Source organism: Callorhinus ursinus, unplaced genomic scaffold (assembly GCF_003265705.2).
Source record: "Callorhinus ursinus isolate GAN/ISIS: 27379988/994484 unplaced genomic scaffold, GSC_fseal_2.0 scaffold28, whole genome shotgun sequence".
NCBI lineage: Eukaryota > Metazoa > Chordata > Mammalia > Carnivora > Otariidae > Callorhinus > Callorhinus ursinus.
Genome location: NW_027397090.1, coordinates 15,870,254 through 15,887,450, shown reverse-complemented (window position 1 = coordinate 15,887,450; position 17,197 = coordinate 15,870,254). Strand labels below are relative to the sequence as shown.

Sequence of the window (17,197 nt, the reverse complement as noted above, 5' to 3'; positions counted from 1 at the left end):
AACCGACTGAGCCACCCAGGCGCGCCAGGTGGTGGATTTTTAGAATGACTCCTAATAGTGTGTTCTCAACTTCCTAATGAGAAGCAAATGTTAATAAATACACGGTAGTTTTATTAGTGCTCTTAGAGCTGGTGGAGGGAGGCTGAATCTGATGAGGCTTTTTCCGTTATCACTCAACTGACTTCCCGGCTGCTAACGGTGCACAGTTCACCGATGGGGCCTGTCTCCTTGGGTGACAGACACTGAGGATGCAGAGTGTCACAGGCCTTGTCATTCTGCTCTGCAGTGCTCTGCCCTTGCAGGGAGAGTCCTACCTTTGCCATCCCTGTTTCTCCTCCCCGGGATTCTGCAAAGGGAAGACGAGCCCCAATGTGTGGGCAAGTTCCAGGCAGAGTTCTGCCCTGGGCATGGTGTCCTCGGACCTGGCCCCTCTCGTGGAGGCCGGTCTCTGTGGTGTGGCTCTTTTCGTTGGAATTCCCGAGAATAAGAAGTGTTACTGCATACCCATAGATACACTCCAGGATTTGCAGTTCGGGGACTAGATAGAAAAAACAGTTGTGGCTTTACTCTAGTGTTTTCCTCCACAGAGATGATGGTGAGCCTTTCCATAGTGATACGGTGAAGGGCACGTCACGGGGGTTAGGATTTAGAGACGGCACATAAGGATACCACGTGCGTGCTCGGCAGCGTCCGTGCGAGTCCCTTAAACAGGCAGTAAGCAGCCGCGTGCCCAACTGTGTATCCGGCCCTGGAGAGCAGTTCTTCCGCACGCTCTTGTTTGCGATCGTCTGAGCATTCCAGCCATCTGGCCTTTAATAGAACGATTCAGTCCTTACTGGTATTTGCAGGGGTGGATGGAGAATTCTAAAATGTGCTTTGATGTCTCCAGGGTTTACCTCTTTGGATTTTAATGTTAAGCCTTTAAATTCTCTGTGCTGGTCACTAAAGGGTTTGGCTGCTGTGAAGCCTGAAGGGGTCTGGGGTTCATCACATGTAGATTAGGTTGCGATCCAGAGTCAGCAGAGTCATGAACTGGGTCCGTCCCCCCCCACCCACCCCGGTCGGTGGGTGAAAGCTGTTAGTGCTCAGCAGTGATGATCAAAATGTGGGGCGTTTCAGTTCTGTCCCATGTGCAACAGCACAAACTAAACCCTGACAACTTCACCGTGGAGACGGAAAATGACCCCCGAGGAAGGGAATCCCGGAAACCATGGAGAGAGGATTGAGGTGTATTGCCTTCTGAATTATATTTTAGTAGGAAAGCTTCTGGAGAGTGCCTCTTGGGATACTTCAGCAGCTCGTTTACTTTTCACCAGAAGGTGAAGTGGCCGCACCGTTCACTCCGCGCCTCGCCTCCGTGGAGCGGCCTTGGGGCGGCGGATGAGTAGAGGCAGCGGGTCTCCGCCCTGGGGGAGATGAGCTGAACTGCCGGTCTCCAGAGTTCTTCTTTCAGTGCACGGGGACTGACCGAGTCCGCTTGCTAGGAAGCAGTTAAGGGCCCGTCTGGTGGCAGGGTAGCCGGTGTCCTGGGGTTGTCCCGATTAAATGAGACGGCTGCTGAGTGACCGCGGGACACTCGGGAACAAGACAGCCAGCACCCATGGACGCTGCAGAGACCCTTCTCATGCTCTCTTCATTCCATTTCACACGCATTTGGGAACCCAGTGATGGTGATGTCACACTTAAGGCAGAAAGAAGAGTGAAATCGAAGGTAGTGGCATCCAGACGCATCGTCACTCCTGTGCCCTGTGATTGCAGCTCATTCGCCGCCGTTACCAGGCCTCCGGGAGACGTGCGGGAGGGGCGGCAGAGGAGCCTCGTGGTGTGAGCAGGGAAAGGGGATGTGGGAGCGTGGCTTACGCGGAGGCTTTAGGACCGCGTAGTGGCTGGACGTGGGTGGAAGGAGCCACGGCCTAGGACAGGCGGGTCGTCTCTTGATCTGAGAGCCTCTCCACACTAAGCTGGGCAGCCTTCCCGCGGAGGGGAAGTCGTTACTTGGCGGGATGGTTGACACTGTTCTCTGGAACCACATTTTAAAATCTTATGACTTTTAGGACCGAGAGGGACAGACAGGGTAACACATTGTAGTTTTGCTAACTCACGGTCCGAGCTCCTTGGGTGCTGTCCTGTCTTTGCTCACAGTGCACGAACGCAAGGTCGTTGACCCGAGACCGGTACCATTTTGCGGGAGCTGAGCCCGGCTGGCATACTGATGCACTGCAGCTTTACGGTCCTTTAATTCATATAGTAGAGCGTATGGTGGGTTATGAATGTTTGCCCGTTTTCTCATTTTCATCTCCATTAAAGTCTTTTCACATTCATGCTCTGCTTACCGACCCTGGAGGGTGGGTGATAAGGGGGAGGAGGCACCAGGGGAGCTGGGATTGGGTCAGTGTGGCTCCTTCTGAACCCCTGAGGGATCTGTGGGTGCACCCCGTGAGTCACTTGTGTCCCCCACAACTTCGATTTCTGTGATTTCATGGCCACTAAAAAGCTAGTAGAAGCAGGTCTAGGATGTGCTAGATGCCCCTGCCCAAGGGCAGATGTGCCGATAGGCTGTGTTGGCTCTGGTTACTCAGCCCCGAAGGGCCAGGCCCACACGTGGTGTCCTGGTGGTGCATCTAAGTGCAAGTCCAGACGAAGCCAGCACCGCGGCATGGTGCCAGAGCATCAGGAGCGGAACCTGAGTTTCCTTGGGACCGGCTTGCTTATGCTTACACTCTTACCTCCGGTTCTTTAACAAAAGCCTGATGTCATGATGTTTGGCGGACAGGTGGCGTCTACTGTGCCGTGGTTAACGCGGGGCGTTGAGAGAATCAGAAGTAAAATAAGGTCATGGTTTGACTGGTGCTGGGTCTCCATCCTGGTGTCTTTGCCGACGGAACCGAGACCCCGTCTCTGTGTCCTTTCCCGTCTCGCCGGCCGGCTGCCTGGCACCAGCAGGGCTCCTGCCCGGGCTGCCAAGCCCCGAGGCGGCGCTAATCTGCCAGGCGTGGGGTGCCGGCAGGCGCTCCTCTTGGTCGCTCGGTGACACCCGGTACAGAGCCGGCGGTAACTGGCCTGTTTCTGCGTTCTCCTTTAGATTAACTTCATCTACCTTGCCAAGAGCACAAAGAAGACCCTGCTGACTCTCTCCTCGGTGTGCGCGGTCACGCTCCTCCTGGTCTGTAGTGGCGTGTTTTTCCCGTACAGCTCTCATCCCGCCAGCCCGAAGCCGAAGAGGGTGTTTCTCCAGGTAAGAGCAGCTTCGCGTGAGGGTCTGGAGGGGAGCGCCTCGTGTGTGCCGAGCTTCACCGAGCGCCAGGGAAGCCGGCAGGCTCGGTCTGTTTATTCACTTGTGCTCAGCTCTTGTGCGTGCGGCCGTGAGGAAAAGCCTGACCACCGAGAGGCTTGCTGATCTGCGACACGCTCCTCCCAAGGGGCTGAACTAGACACGTCAGCTTGTTTCGTTAACTGTTCAAATTATAAAAATGCCCCTACCTAGAAAAACAAGAGCAAGTATGTGCTGTGGAGTGAAGAGCTTTTAGAAGGACAGATCGTAAAAGCGTCTGCAGGCTGAGAAAAAAATCTGAATTCCACTGGTAAAATAAAACCGGTATTTTAAAATGCTAATAAAAGTGATCTTAGGTAGGGGCACCCGGGGGTGGCTCAGTCAGTTAAGCGTCTGCCTTCGGCTCAGGTCATGATCCCGGGGTCCTGGGGTTGAGCCCCGCATCGGGCTCCCTGCTCGGTGGGAAGCCTGCTTCTCCCTCTGCCGCTCCCCCTGCTTGTGCGTGCGCTCTCTCTCTCTTTCTGTCAAATAAAGGAACAAGACCTTAAAAAAAGAAAAAAAAAAGGATCTTAGGTAGCCTTTGAGGTAGGATGTCATAATGAAAATACAGTAACTTAGGGACGAGTAACACGGGATTTAGAACGTCCGTGGATTTTAGGTTTTCAGCAAACTTTCTGAAGTTGGCAGTATAACTCAGGAGAAAGAACTAAGCTGCCTTATTTTTCCAGCCATTCTCTCTCTCCGAGGCTGCGAAACAGAAACGCCAACTTCAAACAGGGGCGCCTGGTCGGCTTGATCGGTAGGGCACACAACTCTGGGTCTCGGGGTCATGAGTTTGAGCCCCACATTGGGCATAGAGCCTACTTTACAAAAAAATCTTAAAGGAAAAGGAAGAAAAGCCAAGAGTCATAACCCAGGTAATTATTCATGGACTTGAATAATAGTAACACTTGGAATATAAGTTACCAGGGAGGAGATACTGACAAAGGGCCAACTATTCCTTGTTTATAGTCCTGGAGGACACAGCGATATGCCTTATGTGACAAACTTGACAATTTACAAAACCTTGAGTGAAGAACAGCTCCTTTTTAGGAGAGTCAGTGTGTTTTCAGTGACTTGCTAAAATTTTATAATTACATTAGTAGTAGTAGTTAGGAAAAACGACATTTTATTTTTAAAAACTCCTGTTCTGATTTGTTTGCGGTTCTCTTCTTCCGCAGTGCTGGGAGTTGGCACACTTTTCCCGAAAAGGGTCAGGTAGTAAAAACTTGGGGCTCTGCCAGCCACACGGCCTCTGTCACCGCCCTTTTGTGGAGCACGAGTGGCCACAGCCGGTGCCTCCACGGGTGAGTGTGGCCTGCAGGCCCGAGTTCCCCGGCCCCTGCCCTGCGCAGTGCTCTCTTCCTGCTGCGCTGGCTGGAGCGTGGTGCCCGCGTCTGTCGGCTGGGGGTGAGCGGGGCTGTTTGTCTCTGCTCGGGACAGCTTCAGGCCGCCCTGAAAAGGGAGAGTGTGTGTGTCTCTGTCTTAGATGTGTTTGTTTTCAGCCTTCATCCTAACGGAGTTCTGATGTTCGTGTCTTTCAAATCTGAAATGGGTTTTCAGAGAAGTTTTAATAAAATTTAAATGTATAAATATATTTGTAAGAAATAATAAAACTTTGTATTTCTGTATCCATCGTCGACTTTAAAGAACCTCAGCAGTGCCTGCTAAGAACCAGCGCCCCTTCTTGATCCCACTTCTTCCCCCTCCCCTGCCCCGCCCCCCAGGGAAATGCAGTCTTGAAGTTTATTACCTTTTCTGGACCGCGTGCATATGGATCCCTAAACAGGAAGATGCAGTTTGCCTCTTCTTGAGCTTGTTACAAAGCCGTACCTAATAAATATTCCTTTGTGACTGGCTGCGTGTGGCCCGGCAGCGTGGGACAGGCCTCCATGTTGCCTCACATCACTGTGGTTCAGCGACGGGGTTCACTTGAAGCCCCTTCTGCTGCTGGTGGGCATTTTGGTGGTTTGCACCGTGTGCTACCACGGACGGAGCTGAGCCAGCGCTCCCGAACCTTGCCGGCGTTTCTCTAAGGTCCCCCTGCAGGCGCCCGAGGGCGGGCTTGACCGGTCTGTGCACGTGTAGGTGACGCTGAGCGGTTCCCTGAGGGGCTGTGCCCACCCCGCCCCTGCCAGCAGCGTGTGAGGGGTTCAGCTGCTCCATAGCCACCTCGGTTCTTGGTTTTGTCACATTCACCCATCTTTGTTAATCTGGATGCGGGGGAAGGGACTCCAGCAGTAGCTTTCTCATCGGTCTGTTCTTCGCAGCATATGACTAGAACATTTCATGACCTGGACGGACACGCAGTGAAGCGGGACTCCGGAATATGGATCAATGGGTTTGATTACACGGGCATGTCTCACGTAACGCCTCACGTTCCTGAGATCAACGATACCATCCGAGCTCACTGTGAGGAGGACGCACCCCTGTGTGGCTTCCCGTGGTACCTCCCGGTGCACTTCCTGATCAGGTTGGTCCCCTCGTGAGCTGCTGTCACTGGGGGTGCATTTGTCTTGAGTCCTGTCACTGTGTGCCTGCCTCACGATTGACGTGGGTGGCCCAGACGTCACGTGCCACGTGTGCCGTGTTCTCCGTCACTGCCCAAGTGGGAGAAAGCACTCAGAAGCTTACTGTTGCTTTTTCAAATTTAGGACGTCTGTCCTCTAGAGGCCCGAGCAGTTAGAAAGGCTGGGCCCGAGAGAGAGCAGCGAAGCTTTCGCTTCAGACCGTTTCATTTCTGGGACGTTTTCGTGGTTTGGTGGGAGAGGGCTGGGTAAGAAGGCGCAGGATGGGTGGCGGAATCAAGATCACCTAGAATGTTCTTACTTTGGGGAAGGTTTTATTACACATTAACGGGCTTTTAGAATCATTAGCATGGTTTATTCTGCCCGGCAGAGGTTGTTTTCATACCCAGAATGTGAGTCATATATTTGGACCACTTCCATGAGTCAGAGATAACTGTCAACTAAAATTAAGCATCCTAAATATTGAAGCTACCTTTCCAAATAGGAAAAATTGGTATCTTCCTGCCCCAGAAGTTTCTCCAGGAGATCCTGCTCATTTCAGACTCGTGTCCAAAGAACAGACACCCTGGGATTCTGTGAAGCTGACGTTTGAAGCCACAGGTAAGTGACAGGAAGGACAGTGTTTTCTTCTCTCTTTCACTTCCTAACATTCTTAAGTATGTATTGTTTTCCTTAAATGATAGTGACTAGCAACCTAGGGGGAACTTAGTGTTTCTAAGAGCACTTAAAGCTCATTAAGACTTTTTTTTTTTAGAGTGGTTTTAGGTTTACAGAAAAATTGAGCAGAAAGCAGAGCTCCCCCACCCCCCGCAGCGCCCCCCACTTGCCTTATTATCATCTTGCCTTGGAGTGTGGTGTATTTCCTAAAACGGATGAGCCAGTGCAGATACATTATTGGTAATTGAAGTCCCCGGTTTACATTAAGGCTCAGTTCACTCTTGTGTTGCGTAGTTCTGGGGGGGGGGTTTGGACAAATGTGTGATGTCGTGTCCCCACCGTATCACATACAGTAGATTCTCGGCCCTGAGCCTCCCCTGTGCTCCCCGCAGCCACCCCCCCTCCCCACTCCCTCTGGCCAACGCTGACTCCGTTACTGTTTCTACTGTTGCTGCTTTTCCAGAGTATCCTATAGCTGCAAGCATATGATCTGTAGCCCTTCCCACTTAGCATATGCATTTCAGGGCCTTTTCATGTCTTAGGGGCTCGAGAGCTCTCTTCCTTTTACTGCTCAGCAGCGATATGGACGTGCCCCAGTTCGGCCGTTCCCCTGCTGAAGGATGGGCTGCTTGGTTGCGTCCAGTTTTTGGCAAAGCTGCTGGAAACATTTGTTTGCAGGTTTTCGTCTAGGCATGTTTTTAACTCACCTGGATAAAAACCTAGGAGTATGGTTGCTAGATTGTGTGGCCGGCCTATATTTACCTTTGTCAGAAGCTGCCGGACTCCGCGAGCCCGGCTGCACCCTGTGCGCTCCCAGCCGCGCTCGGCGATTCTGGCCATTCTGACAGAGCGCTGGTGGTGTCTCCCTTTCCGTGTGCAGTTCCCTCCTGACCCACGGTGTGCAGCATCTTCTCACGGACTCCTGCCGTGTGTGTCACCCCTGGTGACGTGTCTGTGTACTAACTGGGTGGTTTGATTTCTGTGGTTGAAGCTGAAGAGCTCTCCATGCACGTGGATAGAAGTCCTTTCTATCAGATAAGTGATTTGCAAATATTTTCTCCCAATCTGGTTGTCTTTTCATTCTCTCAAGAGTGTTTTTTTAAGTTTAATGAAGTCCCGTGTAATCAGTTTGTCTTTCATGGGGCATGATTTTGCTGTCGTGTGTAAAAGTCATTGCCAAACCCAGGGTCTCTGGATTTTCTCTGATGTTACCTTCTGCAAGTTTAGTGTTTTCTATTTAGATCCATGAGCGATCCATTCTGAGTTAATTTTTGTGAAAGGTGTAAAGTCTGAGTGTAGGATTCTTTTTTTTTTTTTTGCACGTGGATTTCCCGTTGTCCCACTGTCGTTTGTTGAAGACTGTCCCGCCTCTGCTGAACAACTCTGTTGCGTTGTCAGACATCAGTTGGCTGTATTCATGTGGGTCTATTTCTGGGCTGTCTGTTCCGTGTATCTGTTTCTCTGTTTTGTCATTACAGTGCACTCCTGATCAAGTCTTGAAGGGGGTGGTATCTGTCCTCTCCAACTTTATTCTTCTTCAGGATATTGCATGTCTTTTGTCTTTCCATATATCAATTTGTCACAGTCCACAATAGAACTTCCTAGGATTCTGACTGGAATTTCATTGAAATCTATAGATCAAGTTGGGTAAATGACATGTTAATATTTTTTCCTATCCATGACATGGAACGTCTCTCCATTTATTTGTATCTTGTTTTCTTTCATCAGAACTATATTTTGTAGTTTTCCTCGTATAGATTCTGTACAACTTTTGTGAGATTTGTACCTAAGTATTTCATTTTTGGGGATGCTGATGTAAATGTAAATAGTATTTTTCATTGATGGTATATGGGAAAACAGTTGATTTTGTTTATTAACTTGATATCCTGCAACCTTGCCATAATGATTTATTAGTTCCAGGAGTTTTCTGTTGTTGTTGTTGTTGATTCTTTGGGATTTCCTACATAGATGATCATGTCACCTGCAAACAAAGACTATTTTATTTCTTCCTTCCCAATCTTTTTTATCTTCTATTACCTTTTCTTGTCTTACTGCATTAGCTAGGACTTCCAGTACTGTGAACAAGAGTGCTGTGAGGAGTAGTAAGAGTGGGGATCGTTGTCTTGGTCTTGGTCTCGGTGGGACAGCGTCTACATTTTTACTGGGTATCACGTCGGCTGTAGGTTTTCTGTAGATGCTCTTTCTCAGGTTGAGAAAACTCCCCTCTATTTTTAGTTTGCTGAGCTTTGCCTATGAATGGATGTTGGATTTTGCTTTTCTCTTTCCTGATGTGACCAGGTGATTTTTCTTCATTAGCCTCTTGGTGTGATGGATTACATTAACTGATGTTCAAGGCTGACCCAATCTTGCGTACGTGGAATAAATCCCCCCTGGTTGTAGTATGTAATTCTTTTTACACAGTGTTGGACTTGATTTGCTAATACGATGTTGAGGATTGGTTCTCTTTCTCAGGAGAACTCTTAACACAGGAAGTTCATTTTTAAAAAAGTTCCTGCTACTGTTCACTTTGTACCATTCTTGAGCTTCATGTAAATAGTCTTCCAGTACGTAATATTCTAGGTCTGGGTCATTAAGCATGTTGTTGGTTCCCCACAAGGAGTCCAGGAGAATTCCAGCTTTTCCACATTCTCTCCAGTGTTTGCTGTTCTTTTCCATCGAACCATTGCTGTGGGGCATTTAGCACTTCTCTGGTAGCTAATGATGTAGGGCACTCTTCCAAGTGCCTATTGGAAGATCCTCAGTTACCTTGCTTTGTTTCCTTTTCCCTTTTAAAAATTGGACTTAGTGACTTGCAGGAGTGTGTATGTTCCAGATCATAGTCCTCTATCAGATATGTATGTATCAGATTCCGAGATTTTCTTGTCCATTCATTTTCTTTTTTTTTTAATTTTTCTTTTTATTTTTTTAAAGATTTTATTTATTTATTTGACAGAGAGAGACACAGCGAGAGAGGGAACACAAGCAGGGGGAGTGAGAGAGGGAGAAGCAGGCCTCCCGCCAAGCAGGGAGCCCGATGCGGGGCTCGATCCCAGGACCCCGGGATCATGACCCGAGCCGAAGGCAGATGCTTAATGACTGAGCCACCCAGGCGCCCGTCCATTCATTTTCTTAATGGGGTCATTTGATGTGCAGAAGTTTTAAATTTTTATAAATTCCAATTTATCAGGTTTTTCTTTAGAATTAGTACTTTATGTGTCCTCTCTAAAAAAAAACCTTGTCTACCCAGAGGTCACAAAGATAGACTCATGTTTCCTTCTAGAAGCTTCATTTAGCTGTTACATTTAGGCCTATAATATACCTTGAATTAATTTTTATGTACGGTGGGAGGTAGAGGTCAAGGTTCTTTTTTTTCCTCTATGGATATCCAGTTGTTCTAGCATCATCTCTTGAAGAGATTTACCTTACCCTGTTGAACTGCTTTGGCATCTTTGTCAAAATTATTTGATTGTATATACCTCAGCTTTGCCCACTCTTTTACCAAACTTCCTCTTTCACAAGTAGCTTGCTTGATTTTTTGTATTTTTTGGTGACTGTAGCCATCATTGTATTTACTGTAAAAAGTAAATAATTATATTTATTGTGCTAAGGCATAGTTTACTCAGTTTAACACAGAAGGGACTTGAAAATCTCGTATGGAAAACTGGTGGAGGACACAAGATGGGGGTAGTGAGATCATAAAATTTGGCAGTTAACCAAGGGAATGAAGCACTTACAGGGAATTAAGTGCCTCAGCTGATGCTTTCAAAGGCAGATACTTTTGTTTCTCTAGACTTTCAAAATTTAATTGGAAATAAATTTATTTTGTACCAGCTGGTTTCTTGTTCATGCCAATAATTATTTCTGATTTTTATTTAATCACCAGCTTGTAAAAAGGGAGCGCAGGAAAGGCCAAACCTTTCTCTATCCTTTATGTACAATTTGGAGAATTCCAGTAAAATTCAGGTTCCTGGCAGGCAAGTTACACATCTACTGCCCTGTGTTTTGTGATTATAAATGTCATGAAATCAGAAAAAATATTTGACCATATATGTGTGGGTCTGTTTGTGTACCTGTGTACCTGTTACCACATTTTAATTATAGAAGCTTTGTTAAGCTTCTTTTGAGGATTAAAGATCCTTTATAGTTTTTGTTTTTCAGGATTTTCCTCGCTATTTTTGCATGTTTGTTTTTCCATATGAACTTTAGTATGACTCTGACATAAAACTTACTGCTTATTGGTATTTTGGGGAGTATCATAGTTTATAAATTAAGGAGAGCTGACATAATACTGTCACCCTATCCAAGAACTGGGAATGTCAGCTTTTCATGTGTTCATGTCTACTTTTGTGTCTTTCAGGAGTGTTAATAAGATTCTCCTCATCTAGTTTTTGTTGCTATTGTAATTGGGGTTTTCTCTACCATTATGTTCTCTTAACTGGTTATATTTTGTATGTCAATTTTGTATCTTGCTACCTCACTGAATCTTTTACTTGGTGAGTTAATCATTGCTTCTCTAGAGTTCCCCAGGTATACTAGGAATTGCCAATCTTTAAATGGCCAGAGCTAGTAAATACTTTGGGCTTTGTTGTATGTCCCTATTGTGGATTTTTTATTAACTGTTTTTTTTTAAGATTTTATTTATTTGAGAGAGAACGAATGAGCGAGCATGACTGGGGGGAGGGGCACAAGCAGACACAGGGCTGGATCCCACGACCCTGGGATCGTGACCTGGAACTGAAGGCAGACGCTTAACTGACTGAGCCACCCAGGTGTCCCTTAACTGCTTTTTAAACACATAAAAACCATTCTTAGCCTGAGAGCCTTACAAAAACAGAACTCAAGTCTAGCTTGTTGACTACTGTGTATCATCTGCAAATACAGTCTTTCTTCTTTACCCGTCCTCAGGCCTGTAATTGGTGTGTGTAAGTGGCTGGTGCCGCTCGTATGGTGTGGAATGGTGTGGACGTGGTGAGTGGGCATCCTTGCTTTACGTAGAGCACAGATGTCTAGTGTTTCCTAGCGTGTGAGAGGCGAGCCTTAGGCAAGCATTTTAACAGTAGTCACGTCTTGAATGTTTTTATAAGGAATGGGTTTTATTTTTGGGAAAGGCTACTTTCAGCATCTGTAAAGATAATCCTAGGCTATTTCTTCCTTGGGTCCTTTGATATGGTGTTTTCCACTAGGCCGTGGTTTGTTATTTTCTTTGCATGATGTTGGATTTTGTTTGCTAATATTTAGAAGTTTTGAGTTAATACTCATGAGTAATATTGGTCCATGTTTATTTTTTTTGGGTACTCTTTAATCAGATTTAGGTATGTGTTACACATTATAAATGTATAAACATCATGAAAATGGTAAGCTGTCCTTCATTTCGAATGCCTTGGAACAGTTTTGGAAGCATTTAACAATCTGGTTGAAAAGTTGGCCTGTATTGCTCTCTGAAACCATCTGGTCATGGTCCTTTTTTTGCAGGGGTAGTTTAACTTGTTCTGGGGAAATTGGTCTGCCTAAGATTTGTATCCCTGTTGTAATCTATATTCCTTAAAAAGTATCCATTTCATCTGGGTTTCCAAATTTAATAATATAGAGGTCTGCAGAGTAGTCACATGTGATTTTAAACAGTTCTTCTATTTTTCTTATTCTTTTTGTATACTTGGGTTTTCTCCACTCCCCTTCCCCTGCCTCTTTCTTAGCCAGGTTAGCTAGTAGTTGTTAATTTTAAAAAAGAATAGATTTTTTTCACTAAGTTACAGCGGTTTAGTTCTATTTTCATTCTTTTGTTGATTTCTGCTTTTTGCTTTATCTGTAACATTTCCTTGTTTTTTTTTTTGGTGGTTGTACTTAAATTTTGATTTAAATTTTATTTAAATAGATGAAAAAACATTACAACGGATTTTCTTATCGCTGCTTTTACATGTACCTGGCTGGTAGTTTAATATGTAATATTTTCATTGTTTACAAAAAATTTCTGTAATTTTTGTTCACATTTCTTCTTTATTAACCCAAGTCTTTTATAAATTTATTTTTAAGGATTTATTTATTTGAGAGAGCATGCCCCAGGGGCGGAGGGAGAGGCAGAGGCAGAGAGAGAATCCCAAGCACACTCCCTGCTAAGCAGGAAGCCCAAAACAGACTTGGTCCCATGACCCATGAGAGTACAACCTGAGCGGACGCCAACAGTCGGACGCTGAACCGACTGAGCCACCCTGAGTCTTTTAAGTAGATTTTTAAAATTTCTAGGTAGAAGGCCATCATTTTGTTTTATTGATAATTTTAAGTTTTACCAAATTAGTCAGTGTTACTTATATTTCAATTTTATAGAACCGGTATTTCCTTTATAAATAGCTAATATTTAATGTTTTGTGCCCACTGTACATGCCCGATAATGCAGAATTTATCTTCTAAAGTTGTGTATATATATCCACATGATCTACTTCACGGATCATTTCTTTTGCTCTTTTTATATCCTTTTTGTTCAACTCATTAGTCTCTTACTTGTGTCTGGCTGCATGTATATCTTTTTGCATCTCCTGTAGATTTGCTTCATCAAGCAGTTGCTGTCACTTGATGCACAGAACTCACAATGTCGTATTACTGTGAATTAAAGCTTTTAGTATTAAAAAGTGCCTTTTTACATGTAATGCTTTTGTCTTGAGTCCTGCGGGTTTTTTTCTGAGCTCAAAGAGGTCTTTTTATTTGAGAGAGCGAGCATGCGCAGTGGGGAGGGGTAGAGAGAGGAGCAGGGAGCCCAATGCAGGACTCGGTCCCAGGACACTGGGATCATAACCTGAGCCGCTTAACTGACTGAGCCACCCAGGCGCCCCAAAAGAGATCTTTTTAAAAACTGTGTCCACTTTGTTCATACTGTTATTTTTACGCTTTCTGAATCTCTTTTAAGTATATTTCTTGAATACAATAGATGACTGGATCTGGCTTTTTAAGCCCAGTTGAAGTTTTTTCTCCTTCTAGTTGCTGATTAGATCTATTCACATTTATTTCTAGGACTGATGCATTTGGCCTCCACTTTATGCTTTATTTGCTGTATTCCTTTGTTGTAGGACAGGTTCTCTTTGGTCTTTAACTAAAGAGAGTATTTTCTGGCATTTAGGAAAGTTTTTTTTGTTTTGACCACATATTATGTAACATTTCACTATCTCAGTTTTTAGTGGCCTTAACCCTACGAGTCTCTACAGCTCTGCTTCCCCGCTCCCTCTCCACGTTGGCTGCATTGTGTCTGGGGCTCCCTCCCTTACTGGACCACCGCCCTCGTGACGCGTTTGGGTCTCTTAAGTCTTATCTACTCTTTTGCCCCAGTTCTTTTACCTCTTGGCTCAATGAAGCTTATTCTCTAGATTTCTGAAGGACTCACGTGCACTAGGTTCTTGTAGGTTTCCTCGTTGTAAATTTTATGCCTTTTCCGCTGGAGCTCATTCCTTCCCCCGGTTGAGGCCACGGAGTGGAGGTGCAAAGCAGAACCTCCGGTAGGTCTGTAGTGAGTATCTGGAAGGTGACACGAGGCAGGTCCTTCAGAGGCTGGTTTGGTGGCGCATTAACTGCTTTCCTTGATGCTTTTTAAAAGGTGAACTCTTCTTCCTCTTACCTTACAGGACCGAGCCACATGTCCTTCTACATTCGAACCCACAAAGGGTCAACACTCTCTCAGTGGTCTCTTGGCAACGGCACCCCGGTCACAAGTAAAGGAGGGGACTACTTCGTATTTTACTCCCACGGGCTCCAGGCCTCTGCGTGGCGGTTCTGGATAGAAGTACAGGTGGGAATTTCCCTGAATTGCTGCTGTCACTGATCAGGCTCCCAGGTGACGCTTGGGATCATTATCCTGCCTTCCTAGAACCGGAGAACTAAACTAATTTTCTCTGCCAGGTCTTGGAAGAACAGCCTGAAGGGATGGTCACTGTGGCCATTGCTGCCCACTACTTTTCTGGGGAAGATAAGAAATCCTCCCAGCTGGATGCTCTGAGAGAGAAGTTCCCAGCCTGGACATTTCCCTCTGCCTGGGTGTGCACCTACAGTCTCTTTGTGTTTTAGTCTTCTGGAGGAGCGCGGAGTACATGCCCAGCAGGATACCCCCCGTGACGCGGTTTCTCCCCGCGTTACATGGATGTCTGTAAGTCAGTGATTTTGAATGAGCACCTGTTCAGAGAGCTTCGTGGGCTGACACTCTTCAGGGCCCAGCATGATGATGGGGACACTGTGGGGTAGGGACGCGTGGCCTGACACTTGAAAGCGCCGGCTTCCTGGCCCCGAAGCACCGTGGGCACCACCACGACACCCGTCAGTCATTCTCTGGGACCTTAAGGATAAAAGCCAACAAACCACTTGAGTAGTTATTACCCCTTAGGATCATGACAGATGTAGAAGGTACTGTGAGCCGTGCATGGGACAAAGGACATTTCCAGGTGAAGCCCAAGATGGTTTGGTCAGAGGATGGTAGCTAAAATCCGTTCGCTGGAGTCAAGACTCCCCTGAGATGGCAACCTTAGGGGTCAGAAGGCAGGGACAGCGAGGGCTCTGCTGCTTCAGGCAGCTGCTCGAAGGTGCTTGGCTCCTCCAGAGCGAAGCCCAGGGTCCCGACGTGGGAGCCTGTGCCGAGCTGGGGATGCGCACCCTTCTGACACGAGGTTCCTGAGAGCCGTCGCTGTGATGCTTTTCGGAGTTGCTTTCAAGGCCCGATGTCTAACTTTTCCCCTGTCCACTTTGCCGGTTTCAGCAGAGCGTTTGTCCAGCTGCCTTTCCTGAGGGGTTTTTCCACGGTCCTCTGGCTCAGGCTGTCGTGGAGGCAAGCGCACAGGCTCGGTTCCGCCCTCAGAGCCCAGGGTTGCCACGGTGGCTGCTCTGGGCTGGGAAGTGAGTGGGGTGACGAGTGGCTGGGCATTTTATAAATACTGATTCTCTTCATTTAGTAGGCATGTCCTGTTATCCAAGGTTAATCCTTTAGGGCATAACTTTATCGATGCGCTGAGTCCTTAGTTTTGTCGGTTTGTCGCCGGTCTCATCCGTCCGTGTCCAGCAGAGCCGGCTTTCCCCGGGGGCCACAGGTGCTGGCTCCGCCTGCAGCGCGGCCACCGGCCCTGCAGCTGCTGAATGAGGGTCCTGCAGGAGGGCAGGCCGAGGACCTCAAGGTGCTTTTCATTTAGAAGACGGCGGTGTGGCTTGGGAGGTGTGTCTCGGCTCTGGCAGTGGAAGGGCTTGGGGAGATGAGTGGTCAGTTCTCCTAGCTTGCTCTTTTCCATTAAGAAACTGGAAAGGCTGGACACACTCTGAGTTTAGCCAGCATAGGCCAAAAAGGCATTTTAAAGAAAAGCCATAGTAAAACAAAGTGGCACTAGGCGTGCATCACAGGAGGACTTGTGACAGACGGATGCGGTGTGTTTTCTCAGGCCTGCTCCCCCCGGGCGCCCGCCCCCTGCTAGCAGTCGCGCCAGCGGACTTCCGACGTCGTCGGGTGGGGAAGGGTTGCCGGGTTGGTAGCTTATAGAGAATCAGAGTTGCGGACAAAAAGTGATGGCTCAGTGAACTTCGAAATATGGCCGAGTTCCTTTGTCCCTGTGGCTGCTCTGAAATAGGGTTTGTGGTGGGAGTCCCACGTTGAGGACAGGCATCATATGAAAGTTACTTCCCCCCATTTGGGAAGGATGTGATTCCCTTTCAGTAATCATCATGGTTTTCTTTCTGCCTTTGTTTTTCTTTGTAAACAGTCTTTTTTGTTTCGGTTTTCAAGATGCTCCCTGGCCTCAGGGTAGACTGCTTTAGTGCCAGAAATGGCTGAGGACGTCCACTTACTCTTCATGCCGCTCTTGAGGCAGCAGCCGGAGACTGGAGTAACTCCTCATTCAAAACTCACTTCTGAGAGGGCCTTTTCAGATTCTAATAAACGTAGTTTTCCCTACAGAATTTCAGTGTAAGTAGCCCAGTATTGCACATGCAGTGAAAGAGTCTGACCTTAGAAAGACTGCTGCATGAAGTACCTGTTTCCAGTTTAGCTGCTGGAAGTGAGCACCCATAGGGTTGCTAAGATGTCTCCACTGAAGGGGCCGCAGTCGGCTGCTCACTCAGGAAGCTGTAGGAAGAACAGTGGTCTTTCTTTTCACTGGTTTGCTGACTTGCTGAGGATTAATTGTTGCCTTACATTACTGAAACTTTTTAAACTCCTAGTTAGTATCTTAACAGAAAAACCCGATCTTGTTTGGTCTGTATGCCCAGCTTTGAAGGGTTATTTCAAGTCCACAGAGCCTTCTTAAAGTCTTTTCTTTTTAATTGCTTTTAAAGACCTAGATGGCTCACGTGGGCAGAGCGGGTATGTGAGCAAAGAGCTCAATAAGGAAATACTGGAATGCTTTTTACTCTGGAATGAAATTGTGTATCATATTTTGTTAAATGTTGAGCTTTTTAAAATCCTCTCCATTGGCAAAGAAAATCACTGAAGGGCTAATCCAGAAGGATTGTGGGGGCAGGAGGAAGAAATGGTCTTTCAGCCAGTGGCCCACCACTCCCTCTCCTCTCCTCCCAAGGAAGGGGGGCACTGCCACCCCCACCCCCCCACAGAACAGGTCCCTGGGCAAGTTCCTATGCAAGTTATTTTGCTTTCTCAGTGAATTGCCTCGGTACAGTTCGGTACACCTCCTCATCATGCACCTGTCGCCTTTTAGGGCCAATAAAGCCAAAATGCATTTAGGCCTCTTTA

General features: G+C 46.9%; 1 protein-coding gene across 3 annotated transcripts in view; it reads left to right on the top strand.

Moving 5' to 3' along the window:
• The window catches only part of ERMP1 (endoplasmic reticulum metallopeptidase 1), a 40,651-nt gene extending 23,454 nt beyond the window's left edge, over positions 1-17,197 (top strand). For 2 of the 3 annotated variants that reach the window (XM_073878170.1, XM_025891377.2), the window contains 5 exons: positions 3,083-3,235; positions 5,581-5,783; positions 6,323-6,438; positions 14,103-14,266; positions 14,377-17,197. In XM_073878170.1, the coding sequence (XP_073734271.1) occupies positions 3,083-3,235; positions 5,581-5,783; positions 6,323-6,438; positions 14,103-14,266; positions 14,377-14,541 (801 nt within the window). In that variant the 3' untranslated portion in view covers positions 14,542-17,197. Of the gene's footprint in view, positions 1-3,082; positions 3,236-5,580; positions 5,784-6,322; positions 6,439-14,102; positions 14,267-14,376 lie in introns of those variants that run through there. The other variant, XM_073878171.1, reaches the window with a different exon arrangement.